General features: G+C 43.9%; 1 protein-coding gene across 3 annotated transcripts; it reads left to right on the top strand.

Moving 5' to 3' along the window:
- The first annotated feature begins 278 nt into the window (after positions 1–278).
- Positions 279–12,384, top strand: KLF11 (KLF transcription factor 11). Of its 3 annotated transcripts, none has more exons than XM_074946807.1 (4): positions 279–410; positions 3,287–3,547; positions 5,833–6,829; positions 9,305–12,384. In XM_074946807.1, exons 1-4 carry the CDS (start codon positions 378–380, stop codon positions 9,598–9,600), a joined length of 1,587 nt encoding a protein of 528 aa, XP_074802908.1. In that variant the 5' UTR covers positions 279–377; the 3' UTR covers positions 9,601–12,384. The 3 variants fall into 3 exon arrangements, with proteins under 3 accessions (XP_074802908.1, XP_074802910.1, XP_074802909.1); XM_074946809.1 differs by lacking the exon at positions 279–410 and adding an exon at positions 1,232–1,353; XM_074946808.1 differs by lacking the exon at positions 279–410 and adding an exon at positions 1,384–1,395.
- The last annotated feature ends 12,849 nt before the right edge of the window (positions 12,385–25,233 follow it).

The raw sequence follows: 25,233 nt of genomic DNA, 5'->3' as shown, positions 1-25,233 counted from the left end.
AGCGACAAACAGCCCCGCCCCCCTTTCCCCGTGCTGACCTTTCCCCTAGTTTCCAGCGGGTGGCTCAGACTGAGCCGCTGCCGCGAACATGCCCACGCTGAGTCCTTCCTGCTATCAGGCAGGCTGCACGCCCCGATCACGCCGGCCGAGGCTGCCTATTGGTCCGGCGCGGGCCAGGCCAGGCTGCGATTGGTGCGGGGGCTGCCCGCTCCTTCCTCCCCCTTCACGCCTAGTGCACGGAGTAGCTGGTGTGCCCCCCCCCCCCCCACCCCAGCCTGGGCTGCTGCGCGGCCAGCCCCGCGGGCGGGGGAGGTGAAAGCGGAGGCGGCGCTGGCTGCTGCCTTTGTCACATCGCTGCTGCCTGCAGGAGCCTCGCCATGCCCGGCTCGGAGATGGGAGAAGCCCCCGCTGTGAGTACCCGCGGCCGGCGCTGCCCTGGGCTGGAGGGGGGCACTGGGGGAACGGCTGCCCAGCCGCTCTCCCTTGCGGGTTCGCTCTCCCCCAGGGCTTGCCCGTGCCCAGATGCCAGGGTGATGGGCGCGTCGCGCTCGCTCGAGATGCGGGGCTCCTCGTGGGGCGCCGGAGGCAGCAAGCCGGCCACCTGCTGCCAGGGGCGCTGCTAAGCCCGCTCCCCATGGCCCTGCCCCTGGCCCCGGGAGGAACACGGGGGCGAACGCCCGCGTGGTTTGCCTGTGAGCCCGGCCTCCCCCTCCCAGCGCCCTGGCCGGGCGGGGGCCGCCCCCGTGGTCGCACCGCTGCCGTCGGCGTGGGGCAAAGGGCGAGGCTGACCCCCGGCGCGGTACGTGCACCGGGGGGGGCCCGCTGCAGCTGCCCAGGGCGGGGCGGGCGGACAGCACAGCTCCGTCGCTGTCCCAGCTGCGGGTGGTGCCGCGCTGCGCTGCGCCCCCTCCTCCCCGGGCACCCGCCCAGCCCGGGCTCCGCTGCAGCTTGGCGCTCGCTAGCCGGAGCCCGCGCGCCGTCCGCGGGGCTATTTTGTTGCATCACGTTGCTCCGGAGTTATATTCGGAGTGGGCGGCGGCTGCGGGCCCCCGGGGTGGGGAGAAACCCCGCCGTCCCCTCCCCTCGGGGGGTGGGGCTTTCCCTCCTTCCAGCCCGCTGGGCTCGGCTCCGGGGCTCCGTCAGGTGGAGCAAGCGGCAGCTCCCCCGCTTCGCCTCTTGAGCGAGCAAACGAGACCGGTGAGGATCGGCCCCCTCTGAAAACAAACATTCAGGGCCTGGCCCTGGGGAATCTCCCGGCCCGTGGCGCTGCTGCTGCTCCGGCAGACACACAACAGCTGGGGCCGCTGCCAGCTCGCCCGCTGTTTGCAGGCGCCGACAGTGCCTGCGCGCGGGGTGAGTTCGGGACAAGCTGTCGGGCTCCTCTCGGCGCCGGCTGTGAGTTTAGTTACCGCCTTTATTTCACGAACGCAGCCCGTCTAAAGGAAATCCCCCGCGTGGAGCGTAAGAGCGTAACCTCTTTGTGGTGTGGATGGAGGGCTTTGGAAAGCTATTTCTTGGCTGGAGTGCGGAGACTTGAAAAGAATGACAGCTCCTGTGTCTTCATGTGTTTGCCTAGTGCCCAGCACAGTGGGGACCTGGTCCTGATTGGTGGTTTCTACTGTTCATGTTGTAATCAAAGAATTATATAAAGTAATTAGATGATTTTTCAAGAGCTGTGGGAAATTTTTCTAAAATTTTCAGAGCAGTTAGTCTGTTTAAGGACTCTTTTTAAATTGGATTTTTTTTTTTTTTTTGAACCTTGAGGCTTCCTTTAAATCTGGGATGATTTGTCAGGTGGATGAGTACTCTATGGATTTGATAAATGCCTGCTTTTTAGATCCATTGTGCTGAATGTATCTGCCACACAACTGTGTACATAATACATAGTATTTATTACACGTGTGTATCTGCATGGCACTATGGATCTAGTGAAGTCAATGGCAAGGTTTCATTGATCTTCAGTGGGGGCATAATTTCACCCAATGCCATCTAATCTGCTTTAGTTTTTTTTTTAAGTAGGACCTATCATTGCAGTATCTAAGCATTGTCCCTAACGGTTTATAATCTAAAGAAAGGCCTGATTCTGCTGTCCTCACACACTCAGAATTCTAGTTGATTTTGTGTAGAGTTTTGGGTGTGCAAGAAGTGGCGGAGTGGACCCTTTTGTTATCACTCATTTTATGTGGGGAAAAGTGAATATAAGTGTTAGAGCAACAACATGTGGCTGCTTGAGTCATTACAGCACACACAGTGAGCATTTGCAAAACTTGTATACGTTTTCACCGAAGGAAAGATCAGGATTTTTAACCCCCCAAAAAGTACACTAATGCAGTATTTGCTTATGTAAACAAATTGATGTTTGGGTTCCTCTCCCATCCCCAAATGCCCTAATAATAATATCTACCTCTTACATAGTGCTTTACCAGAGAGCACTATACGCACATCCAGTTATCATAGTGCCCTCCTATGTGTGAATCTTTCTGCCTCAATTTCCTCCATCTATAATATGGGGGATAAATGACTTGCCAAATTTATACACTAAGAGGGCACGGCTACACTAGAGAGTTTAGAATGGCGCAGACAGGTATAGCTCTAAGCCAACATGAAAGAGCTCTGTACTTGGCTTAACTACTCCAGCCCTCCTGCAAGCAGCAGAAGCTATGTCAGTGGGAGAAACTCCACACTGGTGCTTACATTGGTGTAGCTTATGTCGCTCAAGTGGGTGATTCATTCACACCCCTGAGCTTCATAAATTATGCCTACATATGCTGTAGTATAGACGTAGCCTGAGTAAGCAGCAGACCTGTGCTTGGAACTTGGGAGCCCTTGACTCTCTGCCCTTATCTCATTCTTCTAAACAGCAGTAAATATTAGACTGATGCTAAATAAAACCCTCATGTCAAGTCAGAAAATGGCCCTCCCTACACAAAGCAGGGGGTGGAGTCACTTTGTGTATGTGTGTGCGTGTGCAGAACATGTTTACTCAGAGCAACAATAATCCAAGAACGTTAGTCTGGAAATTTGAGCTACGTGGGTCAATTCCTTTCTAGTGAGTCATTCTTCTGCAAGGCTAGTTGGGGTGGGAGTGGGGAGATAAGATGTACTCTGGTAGGAGGGGGAGGGGAAAGGTTTGCATATTGAATAACTGAGTTGGTTTTAAAAAAAAAATCTTGCATTGGGCATACAATGAGTTTCAAGTGACCTTCATTATAAGCAAACAATATGTGGGTGGTGGTAACTTTTTTTTCTGACTTGTCCTAACAACTAATGATCTGATTGCCTTTAGGTTGACATTGTGGACATATATGAATCTATACGTGAAAGACAGCGTCATGACAGTGAAAGGTCTACGTGCAGCACCTTAGAGCAGAATGACATAGAAGCAGTCGAGGCGCTTGTTTGTATGAGCTCCTGGGGTCAAAGATCACAGAAAGGTGACCTATTAAAGATAAGGCCACTTACGCCCATCTCAGATTCAGGTGACTTCACAATGCATGCTGAAGCGGCCTCTGAATTACCAAAGGATTATCACTTTTTGTCTACACTGGTAAGAAAAAAACAAATTCAAAATGAATATGCATGACCTCAGATAACATTTATATTATTGCTATTATATCACCATTATACTGAATAATTTTGTTGTATTTGGAGAGAGAGCAGTATCTTTGTTTTTTAAATGCTGATTATTGTCAAAAGTGATATTTACCTCCTAACTTGTCTGGATATGTAATTATTATTTTCATGTAAAGTATACATTTCTCAGTTTGGATAATTCCGTCATCTCTTCGGTAATAGATGTGATGACACAAACAAAATGTTTTGATCTCCTGTTTAAAGCCAAGTAGAAAAACTTTGATCAAGTGTTCATTTTAACTGATGTCCTGGGCAAGCTTATTTGGATAGTTTATTGTAGGTTTCTCTTTAGTACTTTGAGTAAGAGGACCCTGGGGGAATTCTGCACCAAAAATATAAGAATTCTGCACACAATATTTTAAAATTCTTCAAATTTTGTCAAAAATAACACCACATAATCACACCAGTTTCAGGTACTTTTGTAATTTATTTCAAATGACCTGTCAGCAAGTATGTCTGCAACAATACAGACAGAAACGCACAAAATTCCCCCAGCAGTAGAGAGTTAAAAGAAACCCCTGTGACAAACCCATTTCCTGTTTCTCTGCCCCTTCTTCCCCCCCAGCCAGGGGGCCAGACACCCACAACCCCTCCCACTCGGACCCCAGCTCTGGGCCCCCCACAGCCAATACACCCAAATCCCCTACCCCCCAGAGACCAGCTGCGGGGCCTCCCCTTGCCCATAAACCCATCCCTTTCCCCCACAGACCTCAGCTGCGGGCTTCCCCCAGCCCAGACAGCCACCCCACTACCCATCAGAGCCCAGGGATCCAGAGGGACGGGGACGCGCGCACACACAGACACACACACACACACACACAGACACACACACACCCCTCCTTCCCTTGGGGCATGCTGGGAACTGCAGCTGTGAGGAACCCTGTAGCTCCCTTGGTCCCTTCCCCTGGCAGTGTTTTCTGTATGTGAGGTGGGTTCTGCCGGGTCCAGTGGCCCCTAGTGGCAGGCAGCAGCATTACAGCCCATTTCTATGGTGGGGAAAGGAAATTCTGTGCACAGAGCATTAATTTCTGCAAAATTCTGCATTGCACAATGTTGCAGAATTCCCCCAGGAGTAGACTCTTATTGATTTACCTGCAAAGATAATACAAAAAAGAATCCTTGGAATGCAGAGAAATGTTGTTAAACACTCTGATAAAGCATAAAAGCAAGTTTAATTTCAACTTGCCACTTCATCATGATACTTCCGTAGCCTGTGCGTTTGTACATGCACCTGATTATTTCTCCAAAGCTCTGGTCCACTTCAGATGACAATTGATTCTCAGATAGCTAGGAATGGGCAACAGGGGATGGATCACTTGATGATTACCTGTTCTGTTCGTTCTCTCTGAAGCACCTGGCATTGGCCGCAGTCAAAAGACAGGATACTGGGCTGGATGAACCTTTGGTCTGACCCAGTATAGCTCCTCTTGTGTTTTTTATGTAGGTATTGTTGTAGGTGATATCCAAGAAGAACTTGGAAAAAAAGCTAATTTGTTTTAATCTTTCAGAATGTTAAGAAATTCATTTTACCTGATAGTTCATTTGCATAATAAAAGTCTAGGAAAAAGGAGGAGGAAGATTGAGAGGGGGTGATGACTGGCTGATAGACCTCATAGGTCACATTCTCATCTCCTAACAGTGGCTGGTCTCTTCTGCAGCAGTGTTGGGAAGAGGCATAAATTCTCAGCAGCAGTGGAGGGAAGAGGGAGAAGTGGCTCAAGAAGAGAGGGGAGAGCAGTTCCAAACATATCTATTCCAAGATGAGCTTCCAACTGACAGAATAATAATTAATAAAAGATTTAGGTCATTGCAAACCTGCAATTAAACAGGTATAATGTCACTATGAATTGCTATCCTGTTTTCTAAGAACAGCACACAGTGAACAGCATTTAAATAGATGCATCCATTATCTGAGGGGTGAAAATGGGCGGGAGCCTAAAGAGCCTAAAGAGCTGATGCCTGCAGTATTGTGGCTGCATCACTGTTTACTTGATGCTAGCAGGCTTTTGAACTTTCCAGAAGAGCCACTCTATAAGAAGTTAATGTTTTAGTCACAGCTTCCTAAAATATGGGTCTTTAGACTCTTCATTACACTCTAGATCTTCATTGTGTGTTCTTTATTTTTAAAGTAAGGTTGATAACCACTATGAAAACACATGACTGTTTTTATGTTTGTATACTTTTGTTTTATTTTTCTAGTGTATGACCCCACCCCACAGCCCTGATTTTGTTGAGCCATCGACTACAATGCTCCTTTCTTCACAAGTCACTTATTCCAAACCAAGGACAGTCATGGCAAATACATCTGTTTGCGTAGTCACCGCTACAAACTGTGCATCTGCCATAGCCAAACCATCTGTCATAAACGTGGAGAGGCAGTCCAGTCAGAAGTCAGCAATATCTGAGCCACCTGCCCCTCAGCCTTGCAGGGCCATGGCAACCAGCGTTATACGTCATACAGGCGATAGTTCTGCTTACCCACACATTCCTGCTGTGCAAGTTAAAACAAAGGTAACTTCAGGCAATTGCAGCACTTCCACAGACTGGTCTGAAGCACAAGACCGAAGACATTCCAGAGTTTCACAGGACATGGATACTGCTGATGGTTTAATTAGTGATACTTCATCAGTACATCAGCCTTATTTGCACAATTCCAGTTGTAACACTACCAATAAAGGGCAACAGCCAATAAGGCCAGTTTCACCGCGGACTTGTTTACCAAAGAATTGTGACAACTACCTACAGAAAAAAGCCACCCAGCTGCTACCTACCCCTGTTTCAAACCCCCAAGTCATCTGCCAAATGATCCCTTTTAACAGGCAAAGAGGTATGATTTCTGCCTTTATAAAACCCCCTACGCAGACAGTCGCAACTACTGTCCAACCTATTTTACCCCAAACAGCCCCAGTTTCTCAGCCTGTTCTCATGGGATCTTCTGTGCCTCAGGGGACTGTTATGTTGGTTCTTCCACAGACTGCTGTTGCACAGACACCTCAGTGCCAACAAACTCTAATGACTGTTGGAAACACCAAGTTATTGCCTCTTGCTCCTGCACCAGTTTTTATTGCTTCTGGTCAAAGCTGTGCACCTCAAATGGACTTCTCAAGGAGGAGAAATTACGTTTGCAACTTCCCAGGCTGTAGGAAAACTTACTTCAAAAGTTCCCACCTCAAAGCCCATCTTCGTACTCACACTGGTGCGTATGGAGGGCAAGTCCTTTGTTACAAGAATATTCACTTGTATTGTTGGAAGAATGTTATTCTGCATTTTGATTCTGAGAGGGGTAAGTGGGTGGCATAGAAACCTTCCCATATATTGTGGGAGAGTAGAGGACATTCTTCAAGGACAGACAAAAAAGGGACAATTTTTTTCTGTAATTTAATCCCAGATTAACTCCACTGACATCAGTAGAATTACACAGAGTGTAAATTAAAGCAAAACTTGGTCCAAAATGTTTTTTTTTTTTTAAACTTGAGTTGTGCTATATTTAATATGATCTGAAGGAATTACATAAACCAGTTTTCTTGGAGAGGGGGTGTTGTGACACATCATCCTACAGGTAGTTTTTGTGTCTCTCTTTTTATGGTTCATCAGGCTATACGTAACAGAATCCACTCTATACACCTGTTAAGATAATAGGGAATTATGTATTTTTTTTCCAGTTTTTTAGCATTCTGACTTCACTAAAGGAATGAGTACCAGGTCCTGAGCTGTAGTGAATTCCACTGTGCTGGGTAATAGAACTGTTGGTTAAATAAAACTGATCAGCTTTAGTTTGTGACCACTGTGTGCATAGAATTGTTAAACTGAAATGAAAATTGAACATAACAAATACCTGTGGACTGTTTTTTGGGGAGCAGTCAGAGCAGAAATATATTTTTACCAAGTATGTTTTAATACTTCCCCTCTCCCTTCTGAAATCCTGGTCTGTTGCAAGTCATGCATGCTGGGTTCTCATTAAAAGGGTGCCAAAGTGCTATATTTGTTTATTTTGGAGGGAGGGGGCAGGGGAGATGTATTTCTTCCCTGGTTCTCCCCTGAGTTTGGTCTAACTCTATGGACATTCAGCACATAATCTGGTTTTAATTTCCACTTAATTTGACAATTTATCTTTTTTAAATTCAGGGAGTCGATATTCCCCTCAACGAAAAACTTGAGCAGTGGTCCCCAAGCTTTTTACCTCAGGTACCCGCCCTTACCTCTGTCTGTGCCCCTGGAGCTGGGGCCGGGAGCGGAGCCCCAGGCGTGGGGCTGGCAGCCGGGGTCAGGCCCAAGAGTGGAGCTGGATTGTGCTCTTCCCCCCCCCACTCCCCCCCCAGGGCTGACCCTGGCCCCAGCCGTGGCTCCCCCGAACGTTCCTTGGTGCCCCCTAGGGGAATGAGCCCCACAGATTGGGGATCTCTGACTCAGAGGTAGAATCCTCCCCTTCCTTGTTGCCCTTTAGGGTGTGTGGGCGAGTGGAAGAGCCTTTATGGCTGGCGTAGTGGGTTCCTGAGTTATCCTGGTGCAGTGCAGGATGGCCCAGGGATAAGGGCAGTGTGCCTTACAGAACATCTTTCCTCTGGTTTGAAAAGAAGCTGTGTGCATCCCTTCTAACATGAAGACTGCAGCATGTATACAGGGGAACTGGAGCACACTGGCCGAACTGTGATTCTTAACTAGCAAACAGAGCTTGCAGAAGGCCAGGGGGAACAATAGCTGACCTACCCTTCCCTCTGTTACTCCTGCTTTGAGAGAGAGGAAGAGTATCTTGTGCAATAGAGGAAGGACTTAGCTCTTAATATGTAAGAATTCTTTCTAGTGCTTCCTTGTGGAATGGAGCACACATTTTCAGATTTATTTGTAAGTATATTTTGGATAGTCAATGTTTATCGCTGGGTAAAAGTGGGTATTAGATCACTTGCTATTAGAATAGCTCTAAAATTGCACAACTGTGTATTACACACATATAGTAATCAGAAACTAGCAAAGGTGATGTTAAAGCTCTGAGCTCACACTTATGTTCCTTGCGCATCCAAAATGTTCATGAAGCCAATGGAAGTTTTAGTTTGTGAAAGGAATGCAGGATGATCCCTTATATTAGTTCTGTTTCACACCACATGAGTAATAAAATGTAACTTCTTTTTGGTGGAATTGATGAACTGCCCAAAACTAATGATAAACATAGCTCGGTAAATGATCCAAAATATAAGTAATTATGTTCTTAATTGTTGTTAGCAGTTGAGTTGCTGTGTTCTTTTGAAGAATTGAGCATTTTATTATGACATTGAGATCAAATCCAAGACTTTATTTGAGATTACAGTACTTTCTAATGACATGGTACAGCCTCTGACTTCTAGTAGTGTTAGAGGGGTTCATTTCTCAAAGTTCACAGTCAAAAGATATTGTAGCTTTATGCAAAAATATTCTCCCCTAAACTCTGAATTGTTTGGCAGCATTTTTTTTAAAATGTTAAATCATAAAATTAACAAAAGCAATAAATGTACTATTGTCTAAGACCCTGATATAGCAGCCACTTAAGCACATGCTTAATCTTATGGGGCTTGTGTGCATAAATTTATATGTGTGCTTAAGTGTCTGAAAGGCTGGAGTCTAAATTATTAGTTCTTAAAGCCATTTTCTTTTTTATCGTAAAAATAACCTTGTTTTGTTTTCCCTCATATCCATTCAGGAGAAAAACCTTTCAGCTGTAACTGGGAAGGCTGTGACAAAAAGTTTGCCCGCTCAGATGAACTTTCTCGCCACCGAAGAACTCATACTGGAGAGAAGAAGTTTGCTTGTCCTGTGTGTGACCGTCGTTTCATGCGCAGCGATCACTTGACAAAACACGCCCGTCGTCATATGACTACAAAGAAAATACCCAGTTGGCAGACACAGGTTGACAAACTGAACAGAATTGCTACAGCAGAGAAACCTAAAAGTGGTGGTGCATTGAACGTGCTCGTACCCATGCCAACCTCTGCCTAAGTGGGCTAGTTGGACAAAAAATCTGCTCTCAGAACTTTCTAAAAGTCAGGAAAGAGCTACAATGGTTAAAACCGAATTGACAATGTTTTCTTAATTTCTGTTCATATCCGCCTCTTTAATAGGGCGGAAAAAAGGTATGTAATTATTTTCTTCAGCTTAGGCTCTGTTCTGATGATATCATATGAGAACTCGATTGTATGTGTCTCTTTTTTTTCCCCCTCTTTTCCTCAAAATTTGGGCATCCCCAGTTACTGGCACTTCAGGAAAGCAGAACTCTTTGGAAACAATTTGGGTACTAGAGTATTAAAAAGCAAAACTCACTTGAGTAACAGTTGCTGTTCATATTTGATACAAAGTGAAACAAGGTGATTGTTAATGTTTTATATACTAGTATTTTCTATACAAAATATATTTTATATTTGTTCAGCTAGGGCTTGGCCTGCAGTCATTGAAACTACTTGCATAAGTAAAAGTGTGCAAAATCAGACCCTTTGTTTGGAAACTGCGTTTGTTTGGAAACTGCTTTTCACTAAGCCTCAAGAAACTTAATTAAAACATTTTATAAACATATAACACTGTAACTCAGAATGTTTTGGAACTTTACACATGTAGACCCTGATCCAGCAATCAGTTTGCACAGTCGGACCTTCATTCAAATGAGATTGCAGGAGTGGGGCTTAAAAGCATGTTGCCATTTACAAAAAAAAAAATCTCCAGGAATAAAATTTGCTTCTTGAAATCCACAACAATTAATTGAAATCGGTTCCTTGAAGGAAAAAATTTCACTGAGCATGTTTCATAAAATTTGCTGTGGGAAGTCCTTGTGACTTCAGGTGGAAGCTTGAAAGACAGTGCACTCCTGATTAGATTTTGTTCTAACTGAGCAAACTTTGGAGAGCCAAGACTGTTCAAGTGGATGCACAAGGGCAGCTACTTCTGAAGAACTTTGCCACTATTAAGGGATTTTTACTTAAGTCCTGTTGATTCTACTAGTGTAAACCCAAAACAGGTAGATGATGACAAAACAGATGTCACGTGTAGTAAACTGGATCTCTGATTTGTATTTCCTCTGTTTTTAAAATTATAGCGGTTTTTTTTTTTATAGTGTTTAGGATAGACTCTTGTACACCTAGTAATGAACTATTCAGGACTTCAGTTTGTGTATCAAAAGCGCATACCCAAAGTCTAATTCAAAACACAGCCACTTTGTTAAACTGATGAGCCTCTTCTTACGGCCTTATACTCCATGCTATTTTGCGTGCAGAACCACTCTTCTCTATTAAATGAAATACTCTTCCTGTTGAATGGACTTTCTTTTCCATCAAAGTATGTTATGACTAAGATGAATTACAAAATTGCCAGCTGCAGGACTACTCTGTGGTAACTTTCTTTAGTAGCATAGTATGATTAACAACATTAAATGTGTGTAGCACAACTAGATCACTCAGCTTCTGTGTCAAGAAGAGAACACACACATATTAACAAGCAAAGATGTTTGCTGTAGTGCTGAGATCAGACTTGGTGTAACATCTGACATTTCATTAGTACCCAGAATCATTGGTTCTAGAACAGATTAAAAATAGCTTTTTGACTAGCATGGTACCTTCCTTAATCCAGAAATGTCTGTTCTCTAGGTTGATTCCTTGTGCAACTTGGCTGCTTCTGTTGCAAACATCTTTTAACATTAACAACTTCATATACAGACTTTGCCTTAAGCTTATTTATTTATTTAATTTGAGTCTAAATTTTCTATCGTGAAAAGCCTTCTCCTTGAAGTGTGGTTCTAATCTGAAAAGTAACAATATAAAAATGGCATTTTCATACTCCAGGTCATCTGCTTCTTTTGTGTGCATTCAGTTGCATCTGCCTCTTTACTGACAAAGTATGTTTTTACTACTCTTTGCTCTTATGAGCCTGACACAGTCAACACAACTAACACAGCATGAGCTGGATTCTCTTCCTTTTTCCAAAAAATGGTTTACGAAGTTTGGTCTATTACACTTTTTGAAATCCATTGAGTGTCCATATGGAACAGTATTTCAGTTATTTGAAGTAAAATGATTGGACTTTCCTATTACCAGCAAATAATACAATGAAACTGTTAGTAATATTCAACTTTTGAGAAGATATCTACATTTCCAGATGAATAAAACATCAATAATTGGGAATGTGCTGCATGTTGCACTGCTTCATTAGTCTAAAAACTTTGTTTTGTTGTGCAGTATGTGGTCTGATTCTGCGCTCATATGGACTGATGCAAACATGCTGAAATCAGTTTATAGTTCATCTGCAGTCAGTGAAGCGCATGTGTAACAGCAGAATATGCTCCTAAATTTAGGTTTTTATGCCTCTGGTTACAGTTATTGGTAATTTTAAGATTATGCTAAACTGAAACATTGTGCTCAGTGTGCTAAATTTTTGTGCATATCCTTTAAAATGTCCAGTTCTTGTTCATTTGACATTTATTATGACACAGCTGATCGTGTATACTCCTGGGGGAATTCTGCCCAACTGCGCGTGCACAGAATGTATGTGCTTTGCAGAATTTTTTTCAGCAGAAAATACATTCTGCTGGGAAGGTGCTGCAGTTACTCCTTTTGCCCACCAGGGGCTGTTGTGTTGCCAGAACAGAGAGCAGCTGCTCCTAGGTGGGAGCAGCCCCAGCTGCGGATAGGGAAGGAGAGGCTGCCTTCCTCACAGCGCCCTGTCCGTGGGGCCAGGTCAGGAGGCACGGGATATGGGAGGACGGACAGCATGGGCTGCTGGGGAAAGGGTCACAGACTGGGGTTCAGAAGGGCTAGTGGGGCACAGACTGGGTCGGGGACTGAGTGGGGGTGCAGGGACACATGGGGAAGTGAGGGAGAGGGATGCAGGGCCACATGGGGTAGTGGGGTGGCTGAGTGGGGGTGCAGGGCCACATGGGGATGGGGGCAGATGTGCCTGCCTGACTGAGAGGGGCTAGGGGTCAGTCAGCGTCTGCATGGTGGAGGCTCCCTAACAATCCCTCCCTGCCCAAAAAAGATGCAGTTTCATACTTCTCCCATCCACACCCAACATGCCTCCAAGTTCACACCCAGGCTCCTTCCCAGCAATTACTTCCCCCTCCCTCAGCTCCTCAGTCACCCCTGATTCCCCCAGGCCTTTGCACTGCTTCTGAGGGGTGTGGGAAATACGTTTCTGTATTGTAGTTTAAATGAATTATTACTCAGAGTTCTGTAGTAATGTGCCTAGTAAAGAATCTATTTGTCAAAAAAACATTTTCTGAATCTTTTTTGTTGTCTGTATTGTTACAGACATCGTTGCTGACATTTATTTTGAAATAAATTACCAAAATAATTGAAACTGGCATGATTATATAGTGTTATTTTGACAAATAAAATATGCAGAATTTTGCAGAATTCCCCCAGGAGTAATTGTGTGTATCGCTATATGTATGCAAATGTTTGTATTTTTCAAAGGGCTATATTGTAATTCCCCTCTTTGGTAAAGTGGATACTTGGACTGTTACTCTTGTGGTGTTTGAGTACTGACTGTTAGGATGCAAGCTTAATTCCATTGCAAAAAAAGATTAGCCCTGGTCTTCATAGTCTAGGGAAGAGAAGAGCAAAAAAATCTGCCTATGGACTGTAGTGCGACTGGGTGGGTTTTTTTCTTGACCCAGATGTGACAGATCCACTTCAAAACCTATTTTGGGAAACTAATTGTTTTTAATTTGGCAAAATATTTTGATATTTCCCAGTAGCAAAACAGTTTTGAAAACGCCCTGTAAGTAATTTTGTAGATGATCTTGTTCTTTTGGTTGTCAGAGGGAGAAGAAGATGCACAGGAGAGTATGGGATAAAATTCTGCTCATAAATGTGCAAGCATAGTTGTCATTGGTCCCCGCGTCCTATTTGCAATACCTCTATCTCCTATTTACTTAGGAGTTAGGGGCACTTACAAGTCAGCAGGAGCTGTGTGTGAGCATTAGACCCATGATTATTTAGAACCTGAGCCTGCAAAGAGCCGAATAGAACTGAGCAAATAATGGATTTTTTGGTTTGGGTGCTGAACCGAAAAGTTAAAAAAAAAAAAAAATTGTTTTGAGGCAAACCAAACCAATTTTTAAAAATTTTTAATCAAACCGAGAAACTTGGAAAACTTTCATTTCCAGTTGACTGAAACGTTTCAGATAGTCAAAATAGTCTTTTCGTGTTTATATTCGTTATGAGTGTTTTTGTTTTGATTTGGCAGTTTTGTGGTATTTTTCACCCTCTTTTGTAGTGATGTTCTTTTGTTTTTTTTAAATTGGCCAAATTTGATAATGAAATGCCATTTTGAAGCAAAATGTCAGAAAGAAATGTTTCTAAATGGTTGAAATGAAATGTTTTGACTTTTTCCACACACAAATTTCAAGTTGTTTTGGCTGAAACTGTTTGTCAGATTTTACCCAAATTCGGGAATAGTTTTTGATGATCTGAAAAAGGCATTTTTTGGTGACATTTCTATTAGCTGAAAATTTTCACCTAATGTTAGGGCTGAACGTATCCTGTGAAGTGTTTTGAGGGCGCTCATACCATTGGGCCCAAAGGAAGCAAAGTACTTTTGTAAAGGTGCATGAATAACTAAGCCAAAATTTGAAACTTTTTGTCTTGCACAGTATGAGGGAGTAGAAACAGAAAAATGAAGTCTTATTAGTGGATTAAGCATGACCAGGTAAACTGTCCTAGTGCACTTTAATGCCTGCCCAGTTTTGTTCAGTCTTTTTACTGTGAGCCTATAAGTATATTTCAAAATAAATTTTAAAATTTTCACATTTTTGTAACTGTTCTTAACTTATTTAATAAAACTGTAATGTGGCTTTATTTTTAAATCACTCATATTTGGGATTTACAAGTATTTAAAGCATTTAGTTTGTTCAAGAATGTGTAAAAATAAAATGGTATCTGGCATACATTTAGACAGATGATGTGTTGGTTCATCTAGTGCATTTCTCTGGAAATGCAGGATTATTTTTTCCTATTCTAGATTTTTCCAGCGCTTCATCCATTTGTTAACCATTCTCGTGCACTTGGTATAGTGGTGTGCAGTTCATAATCAGTCATTGTGTCTGGGTTTTGAAAGACCCTCCACAGCCTTTTGACAGGAGCCCTTAGATTTTTATAAATAAATTCTCCTTGTGTGGGTCATGCTGATAATCTGTAATGATACAAAAAATGTGCACCTCCATAATTCCACATGAGGTCACTGCTGTTAGGTGCAAATATCCAAATTTGGTCCAAAAGATTCAGATGCAGGTTCCTCTTCTATTTAAACCAATAGAACGACTTTAGTGCCATTTTCTCTAGCAGTGGAAGAAACCAGTATCCCAAGACTGTACAGAAGTGTCACTGGTTTCTGCTTCCCGTATGCACTTATTCTATGATATGGATACTACGTGAACAGAATCTGGGCATATTGTCTTTAGTGGTCCGTCAGGCAAGAGTTGTCCAATAACATGGAAGAATTTTTCTGCTATTTCTTTACTGTGCCCTTCCCACCAACCAAATTGCAGCAACACTTATTTCTAGCTGAGTCACTTTAAAAAGTCTGGGTTTGTCTTGGACTAGAGAACAATAGTGTAGAAACAAACAAAGTAAGTTTAAAGCAAGAAAATAGAGGTAGTGTTCTTCAGCTCTTCACTGCAGCCTTCTGCTGTGACACCTGGCTGTACTCATTGTCCTAGCCCCTTACAGCTGGCAGCATGCCCTGAATTTGGGAAGACGAGCAAAGCTGTACTGGTGTGTGGGTAGATAAGACAGCAAATATCATGCCCCTATATAAATCCATGGTACGCCTTCACCTTGAATACTGTGTGCTGTTTCGCTTGCCCCCTCTCAAAACAAACAAACAAAAAACCCCCAAAATCCTGAAAGTAGTACAGAGAAGGGCAACAAAAATGATTTAGGAGTATGGAACAGCTTTTATATGAAGAGAGATTAAAAAAACTTCATCTTAGAAAAGGAACAAGTATGAGGAGGTGAGGTGGAATATGAGTCTATAAAGTGGAGAAAGTGAATAAGGAAGTGTTATTTCCCCCACATAACAAGAACCCGGGGTCACCCAATGAAATTAATAGGCAGTTGGTTTGAAACAAACATAAAGAAGTACTTCCTCACACAACGTACAGTCAACGTGTGGAACTTGTCAGCAGGGGTTATTGTGAAGGCCAAAAATATAACCTGGGTTCAAAAAAGAATTAGATAAGTTAATGGAGAATAGGTCCATCAACGGCAATTAGCCTTCGACTGCCAGAAGCTGGGACTGGACAACAGGGGATGGATCATTCCCTCTGAAGCATTTAGCACCTCCCACTGTTGGAAGATGGAATACTGGGCTAGATGGACCATTGGTCTGACCCAGTATGGCTGTTCTTACGTATGGGCACCACCTGACAGCAACCCCTCCCCACAACAAAAAGCAGATTTTCCTCACAAGCCATTGGAGGAGGAAGACCATGAAAAAGAAAAGATCCATGGAAATAGGGTTCCCTCCCAAGAACTCTGTCCTCTCGATGGAAGAGGAGAGGAGGAGGTTCCTGCATTAAGGGCTCCATCTCTGTAATTAATTCAGCATCTTGTGTGCATGAACTCTTCTGCTTTTCCTGATGTCTTTCTGACATGGGATCCACTCATTGCACATGGTGCTTCCCCCAGCAGCTCAGGGGATTAGATCTTGCCAGGTGCTGCCCACCTTTGGTGGTGTCTCTACCCATCATCTCTTTCACTCTGTGACCCCTCTCTTTCCCAGACCTGCAGCTTCCTGTTGGTGGTTTGGCCCTCTGGCTGAGTCACTGAGATCCTCCCCTTACGGGGAAGTCAAAATCCTTCTGGATCAGCTGTCTAGCAGGCGTCTCCAATGCCCTGCACCACTTCCCAGTGGCTGGTAGGGGAACCCAGCCCTGCCCTCTACACTGGGTTCCAGCCCAGTGACCCTATAAAAGCAGCCCAGGTCTGTATGGTCCTACCCCTTGCTGCTGTTTCCCTGGGCTTCTTCCTACTTATCTGGCTTCCCCCTCTTTCTGCCAGCCAAGCTCCCTCCCCGCAGGGAGTGGCTGCAGACTACTTCCTTGCAGCCTCTTGCTGCTCACAGCTCCTGGGCTTTATACAGGCCCCCTCCTGTTCCTGCCCAGCTTCACCCATTTCCAGTTTGAGGCCTGTGCCCTGTTTCCTTCCTCGGGTGTAGCCTGGGCAGTTAATTGGCCTGCCTAGCCACTTTAACCCCTCCAGGCCTTGTAGGGGTGGGCACCCCATCACACTCCCCTTGGGCAAATGTTGTGCCACCTCTTTCAGGAGTCTCTTAATGGCAGGTCAGACCTTAAGAAGCTACCTTCCCACTCTTTCCTCAGACTTTGGAACAGCTTGCCCCAAGCCTGCTCCTACTAACAAGGGAACAGGCTTGTGTATTTCACAATGTTGGTGTAGAATCAGACTTCATTATCTTAAATGTTCACATAAAGTTGCTCTAGTTTAACTAAAGCCTAGTCTACACTTAAAAGCTATAGTGACTAAGAAATGGGGTTGCAGTAACTATTTTAGTGGCCAAAAGAGTTATTTTGAGAAAATAGAAATCTGCAAGTCCTACCTCATACACAGACAGGCTTAGAGAGCTCTCTACTGCTGCATTAATGGAAAAAATGACTGTCTAATAGAAATGATTGGGGGGGGAAAAAATGAGGCTGTCTGCTCATACATTGCAAACTTTTGCAGCTTAGTATATATTCGCCCCCAATACTCGCAGGTTATGTTCTCATTTATCATTTTGGTCACTTTAATTGACCCCCTGCATGACCTCTATCCGTTCAAGGTTTTCTAGTTTGATTATTTGTTTTTGTTTTTTCCCAGGTTTTACAAATACTGTGACTGGGGTTCCTGGGGGGGGGGCCAGCTGAGGTCACTCAATTAGGGTGAACTGCGAAGAATGGGGCAGACAATCCCCAAAGCTGGTGGATATTTTCAATACTTAGAGTTACCAAGCCAGCACAAAACAGCTTCTTTATTACTTCACTGGTTGCCCAGAAGCCAACAACACAGTTCCCTTAAAGTAACCCAGCCTCAGGCCTCCCCCCAGATACCCAAGTCAAGAATGATGAAGAATACTGAAAATCTTTTTCATCATATAAAAGAAAAGCTTCTACCAATCTCAAAGGATCAGACCTATCACCCCCCAGGTTAATGAATATTCCAGATCTTACCCAAATACATGCTTACAGCCAATTCTTATTAACTAAACTAAATTTTATTAAAAGAGACGAGAGAGAGAGTATGGTTTAAAAGATCAATATATATACAGACAAGAGTTCAGTTCTTGAGGTTCAGATATATAGCAGAGATGGTGAGCTTTGTAGTTGCAATGAGTTTTTTTAGAATTTAGTCCATAGGTTATAGTCCAATGTCCAATATCATATTCAGGGTGTCTCCAGCTTAACTGGGACCTCAGTCTTGTGACTCAAACATCCCCTGATGAAGCTTAAGCAGATCTGAGATAAAAAGGATTGGGACCCAAGGATCTTTTATACAATTTCAAGCCTTCTTTGCCAGGTTGGAGTCCCTTGGGGAACAATGGGCTCTCATTTCCTAAGCATCATCATTAATTATTCACACAGATTAACAAAAGGCAATTGCCTGTTTTTCCACCATTTACAGGTGATTTGCTATACACTTCAAAGAGATGAATACCGCGGTATCCCGTGTTTATACTTCATTTAAATGCTAGGATGTTCTTTTGATCTCTGAATTAACAGAATACAGCATAGGGGACTGTTGATTACATTGTTGACCACTACCCGTATATATGTAAATACACAGAAACACAAACATCATCTCCCCATATGTCTTTAAGGGTTGAATTTGAGTCATTCATCCTGCAGGATGTTTAACCCGTTCTGGCCATGCGTCATAATGAACCTTGAATTTTGTTAGTTATATGCTATTTCCTTTTTCATGTATTTATATATTTTGGTTCATTATGTGTTTAATATAAAAACAATAAATATTAAGTTTAAAAAATAAAGCCTATAGCGGCATAGCTACATTGCTTGGGGTGTGGGGGAAAAAACATACACCCCTGACGCCATAGCTGTACCAACCAAACCCCGAGTGTAAATGCAGCTGCACCAACAGAATGCTTTTCTGGGTATAGCACATCATTCGGGGGAGGTGGTGTTCCTATACTGACAGAACTCGTCCTCCTCCTCCTGATTTAATTAAACTGGTGCAAACCCCTCTCAGACACTTACTTTGATTTAAACCAGGCTTATTTCAGTTTAGTTTAAGTCGGTTAATGAATTAGTTTAAACTGGAATAAGTGACTTTTAAAGCAAAAAAGGTTTGCACTAGTTTGACTAAATAATTAAAAATCATACATTTAATTAAATCTGCAACTTTCTTATCTAGACCCTTATCTAACGGTCCAGGTTTCACACCTCAGTAACTCGGGCTCCCTCTGCTGCAACTTGAGGAGTGCCCATCAGGGAATATGTTCCTGAAAGTGCAAATTTACTCTTTAAGATGAACTGAGGTCATTTTTTTTCTTTACATGAGGCCTTCCATGTTTGTTGTGTATCAGTTATTTCTCTCTATCAAATGTGCTCAATTTACAAGTAGAATGATAATTTTTTCTTAACTGCAAACTCAGTCTGATTGAGCTTTTTCTATCTCATATATAATCACCTGTTACACAGGTTAGGTCAGCATGCTAGGCCACTGTCTTTGACCTATGCCTTCAAGGACACCTGTGCCGTAAATAGATTTCCATAAGAGTGCAGCTGATGGAAGTTTACTCAGCAATTCCAGAGATGCTGCACAAGAAGGAATAGAATTTAGCTCCCACTCTACTGGCCTGTTGATTCTATGAATAGCAGCAATAAAAAGCAGTTAAAACTTCCTTTTGTTACTGTCGTCAGTAGAGATGAAAAGGCTCCCAGGAAGCAGATCTGCTGAGTAAAAGTGTCACTTTTTACATATGAACTCTTCAAAGTATAACTGCACTCTAAACCAGCATCTTACCCGAGCCTCTAGTTAAGACACCCATTGCTCTCTGGAGCCTCAATTTATTTCTGAGGTTTGATCTTTGGGGCCATTAATGTTCATTGGCCTTTGCTTTCCCTCCTGGAAGGGAGCCCTACTTGTGGCCAGAGTCTGGTCCAAAAATGGCGTGCGCACACACACACACACACACACACACAGAAAATTCACAAAAAGGTCAGTACTTGGAAAAATCTGATCATCTCTACAAGTGGGTCAAAAAAGCAGCAAAATCTTTTAATGAAAATTTTAAAAAATCTTGAACATCTCTACTCATGACAGTCACCTGGGTGGGGAAAGAGAAGGAGCGAGTATTGCCATTACCTGCAATTCTCTATCCCAGATGAAGTAGTGATCCAAACTCATCTTAATTTTCTTCTCCATGTAGTTTCCTTCTCTGCCCTGGCATCTCCCTTCCTAACTTTTGCCTGGATCCGCAGCCTTTTCCCACTGAATGCATCCGATGAAGTGAGCTATAGCTCACGAAAGCTTATGCTCAAATTAATTGGTTAGTCTCTAAGGTGCCACAAGCACTCCTGTTCTTTTTGCGAATACAGACTAAAGCGGCTGCTACTCTGAAGCCTTAGGAGGAAGTTCCTCAGCACTCATTTGATGTGCTCAAAGGACTCTCAGTGAATCTTGCTTGTACTAATGGTAATAGGAAGTCTGATCTTGCCTTGCTCTTTGAGAGAGGGACCTCAAAAGGAAGATAAAGCTCTAGATTTTATTCTCCCCCTGGGATCTTCTCTTGTATCCAGTTTTGTTGACTCTTCTGCAGGATGTCTCTGTCGAGTTGAACTCCATTGAAGTAGTTGCCACCTGCTGGTCCGAAAGAGAGTGGCTTAAGTCAATACTAGCTGGCTGGTGTGCTGCCCCGCTTGTACCAAGAACCATAGTCAACCCCAGCAGCAGCCAAATGGAGAGGTCAGGATCCACTGTGCTCAGCAGCTTGAGGGCTGCTATCTTTTGAGAAGGAGGGAACTGTTTATCCAGCCCAACTTCATGGCTGGATTGTTCATCCTCTTTACACTTCAGCATACATGTGTGATCCCAACCATAGGCGCCGACTTTTACTTTTTCCCAGGGGTGCTCCACCCCAATTCTGCCCCAAGGCCCTGCCCCCACTCCACCCCCTTCTCCCAAGGCCCCACCCTCACTCTGCCTCTGCCCGCCCCCACTCTGCCCCTTTCCTAAGGCCCCTGCCTGCCCGCCACTCGCTGCCCTTTCCTAAGCCCCTCCGCGAGCTGCCAAACAGCTGTGGCTGGTGGGGCTGGAGCACCCATGGAGTCAGCGCCTATGGGCCCACCCCTGGGCAGGGCACTACTACTCAAGCTGGATCTACACTGGTGGCAGCGGTTTCAGTGGAAAACAAAATTTTCCTACTTTCTAGTTGTCTTCTGTAACATAGCAACACCAGTACAGAGTTCCACCCTGATGGAGACAGGCACACCTGAGGAGTCAGGAAGTCGTCTCAGGTATTATAATCCAGGTGATGGGAAGAGAGTGAGACTGGCTGTGAAAAGCCTTCATCTGATTAACCTACCGGAGTGAAAGCTGCGAGGTTGTACAGCAGGCTATATTATTAGAGCTGTGAGTATTGGTTAACAGAGTACAGAAGACACACTTTAGTTTGCCAACAAAGACTGTTTATTGCCACACCAAGCATATAGATAAATACAGAGCAAATATTGCTGCTTATAACAAGCAAGTGGGTCCTCATGGCTTGATTTTGGCAATTTCCGTGTTAATCTTTCCTATCACCTGCCCACACAGTAAGTCACAGCTCCTCCCATTTTGAGTCTTCAATTTCTAGCTCAGTTTGTCCCCTGACCAGTTTTTAAAGCCCTGTAAAAGGGTTGGCTGGCCCATAGCCAGCCTATGAGAGGGTATTTCCCTTCTTAAAACTGCTCTAGAGGCAACCACTTTTTCTAGTTGTTTTTAGGAGACAAAGCAACCAGTGGTTTCCTCTCTAAAGGTCTTGCTGTCTTTGTGCTCCTTCCTGTACAGGTATGTACATACTCCAGGAAAGGCTAGAATGCTACAACAGTGACTACACCCTTTTTATTTCTTTTCCTTGTTCAGTGGCAAGGCATGCGCCTATCATGGTAGTAATGTCATGAAAAGCAATCCGCAGGTAAGAAAAAATTCTTCTGTGTATTATATCTTCAAAGGTGCAGTTCTGCATTGCAAAACCCCAATTTGCATGTAACTCAGAAGTTGAGTAGATGCAAATGGCGTAAGCACAAAATTGGCTTTTGTTCTGTTTTTGGAAGATTTTGGCCTAGTTAACTAACTTCTAAGAATTCTTTTCAGGCTCTTAAATTTCTTACCATTACAGAGTCTTTCAGTGTTAATCTTTTTACAGACCAACTAGTAAATCTTGTGAACGCCAAATTGCCTTCTGCTAAGTTGTCATGCTGCTGGCCAGGTCTTCAGTTTTTTTGGACTGCTGTCCTCTGCACAAGACTGCTTTTCACGAGACAGATGGTCAGTCAGAAGCCAAGATATTTGCCTTTTGGTTAATATTTATATAAAAATCTCTTATGATCTAGTTTTTTTAGTTTGCATGGCATGCTCTGAAGGCTCACTTTTTGTTTGTTTTTGTTTTAAACACTACACTCAGTGAAAGCTAAGTAAGTGGCTGGAGCTGATAATCTATTTAAGTGGTACCATGGAAAATGTGACCCTTTCCTTAACCCTCTGACCAACGGTGGTTTGGTTTGGTGTTTTTTAAGGAGTGGCTGTGTGTAGAATTGCTAATAGCCAGCACGGCACTAAACATAAGGTAGTTAGTTTGTGCAAAGTACAGAACATACTGTATTTGTATAATTTTGTATTTACGTGCTGCTTCTAGACAAGGGAAGATACCATGCTAAATTGTGGAAAATCTTTTATTGTTTACTTGGAGAGGACTGAAAGTTTTTTGCACTAAATACCGTGTCCTGCTCCAGTACACTAGGCTGTATATGTCATGTAGAAGGGTAATGACTGAAATGACAGGCCAGCTACCCAGCTGGTGTATCTCAGTGTAGTCCCATATGTTTAGGGACAGGCTAGATGAGATGCTTTTTAAAAATAGGAATGAATTTTGTCATCTTATGAACAACTGGCTGTCACACAGGGGAAATGGCAATCACAGACAGGACTAAAGTATGATGTCACCCCAAATGCTAATGGGGAGAAAATAAATCATCTTGCCAGGCAGGTTAGATTTCAATGTTCAGTCCTTAGGCCTAGTGCCGACGTCCAGGTACATTTCCTAATAATCAGTCAGGGATGACTATTTCTTCATGCTTTTTATTTTAATATTTTCTCTTTCTATAAAATTCCTAAAACATAGTCTTTCCTTTAAGACAACCTGAAAAGCATTCTTTGCTGGAGCAGTTATAGAATACAGCTGCAGAGAGAGAAACTGAACTCTGACCTCAGCAAGGCAGACAGGGCCGTCCTTACCCATACGCAAAGCACGCAGCTGCGGAGGGCACCAGGAAATTTGGGGCACCACATTTCCTGGTGCCCTGCGCAGCTGCGTGCTGCTCCAGCCCCTGCTCCACCCCAGCCCCGCCTCCACTCCACCCCTTCCCCAAGCCTCTGCCCCTGCCCTGCCCCCACTCCCCAGAGGACTGCTGCAGGGGTCGGGCGTGCACTCACCGTGTGGTAAGTGGAGCAACCCGGACCCAGCCTGCTCCGCTCCTCTGGCTCCCAGCCGCGCCGCTGGCGAGTGCTGGGGGGTGGTTCCCCCCTGCCCCCCAAGGCTGGGAGCCAGGGGAGTGGAGCGGGCTGGGGCCGGGGGGCAGTTCCCCCCCCCACAGAGGCCTGGGGGGCTGCGTAGGGCACCAAAATGGCTAGGGACGGCCCTGAAGGCAGAGCCTGGAGCAGGGGAAGGTCTCAGGTACTGAAGGAGGCTGTGATCTCCCTGCCTACACGGTATAACAGGAAGGTCTGGCAGCTCAGAGTGTCTGGAAAGTTGGTAGATTTCTCCAGCCTGGGATTCCAGCTGAGCGGTCCCCAACTGACATGCTTGCCACCCTTCTCCAGCCTCCCTAGTGTTACATTGGGGTGTGGCCAGAGGGGTACTTTCATCCATCTATTCATGGCTGGTAAAATGAACCCTGGAGGCCATAGCCAGCTGCCATATTTTAAAGCATCTTGGTTGTCATCCTAAAGTAGGCAAGCCCCAGCACATAACTGGCCCCAGAATCAGAGAGCCACAAGCAATTCCTCTGTGGCTTCCTTCCCCTCATCTGTGCCTATCACAAACTGGGCACCCCTTAGAATCTGGCCCTCTGTGTCCAAGAACAGTCCCAATCTAAAGGAAGAAACCTGGATAGCGTAGAAATCTAAAAGTTGGCTAGTTTCTGAACAAAAAGGGGACACACCATGCATGCAGCATCATGAGTATGTACAGCTATTAGATTTAGAAATCTTCAGATGTTTTTTATGTTCTCTACAAAAAATGCACTATGTATTCTTCTCACTCTGATATAATTTTGCTTGCTATCATGGCAGGTTATTGGAGATTAATTTCGTTTAATTTAATTCTGGCCAATGTAATAGAATACGGACCTTGGCCATATAAATTCATGTTATTACTTTTGTGTAATTTTCAGACATTGTAATATTATTGAAAGTGTTGTTTCTACTCAAGAACCAGTTATTACCATATTTTCTATTTTTGTGTGTGGTTCTACTCCTGATACGTTAAGCTACCTCCCCCAACCACTGCACATATATCTTTTGACTGACAGCACGATATTTCTGGATATACCAAGCTAGGCTCTCTTAGTGCGCAGTCAGTGTCCCCACATGGCGAGCTAGCGTGGAGTAGCTAATTGAGTACCTAGTACACTTTAAAGTCACATTTTAGCTTATTTAGCATATTAGCACTAACATCCCCATGTAGACATGCCCTAAGTATAACTTCCATCTGATTGGGTACCACACCAGACCTCCAACAGGAACATTTCTGTCCTTCTCTATGTAAGGTTCACACCACAATGATACCCACCATCTGAGTACATAAGTAGGACATCTTTTGGAACACTGCTTCTTATCCAAACTGGTCAGTAGGGGTTTTTGTGCTATCTGCATGATCCTCTCCATCCTTCTAGAATTGTGCACGTCCCCTTACAGATGCACTTTGTCTCTACTATCTTCATATTCCTGGAAGATTCATTAAAAGGCTATCAGTGTGCTGAAGAAGCACTGAGTAGGGAAGGACTATGAACCAGCATGGAGACGTCTGTGCTCAGTCACATGGGCTACGAGAACATGACAACCTGGAGATAGCCACGGATTCCTCATTATGTAATCTGGAGGAAAAACTAAAACTAGATGCCTCATTAGGAAGAAAAAATCATATGCAGTGAGACCACATTAATAATCCTACTGGATATTTCCATGAAAAAATAACAGTTGGAGGGACAGAAGACTGATCACCCAGTCTCTCTCAAACTGATACTTTTGCCTTTTATTGAGAATTATCTGGAACATAGACATTTGTGAAATCTACACCAAAATACAAAGGGAAAGTCAAACCTTGACATCTTAAGGTGTATCCCACTGTTTCCATTAGCATGTGCCTCATCGA

Source organism: Natator depressus, chromosome 3 (genome assembly GCF_965152275.1).
Source record: "Natator depressus isolate rNatDep1 chromosome 3, rNatDep2.hap1, whole genome shotgun sequence".
Classification (NCBI taxonomy): Eukaryota; Metazoa; Chordata; order Testudines; family Cheloniidae; genus Natator; species Natator depressus.
This window is presented reverse-complemented; position numbering and strand designations above follow the sequence as displayed.

Excerpts from the sequence above, each read along its gene's own strand:
- KLF11 (XM_074946807.1), top strand. The coding sequence starts at position 378 with ATGCCCGGCTCGGAGATGGGAGAAGCCCCCGCT. Across the intron at positions 3,548-5,832 it reads ATCACTTTTTGTCTACACTG|TGTATGACCCCACCCCACAG; the intron begins GTAAGAAAAAAA and ends TTATTTTTCTAG. Across the intron at positions 6,830-9,304 it reads CCATCTTCGTACTCACACTG|GAGAAAAACCTTTCAGCTGT; the intron begins GTGCGTATGGAG and ends ATATCCATTCAG.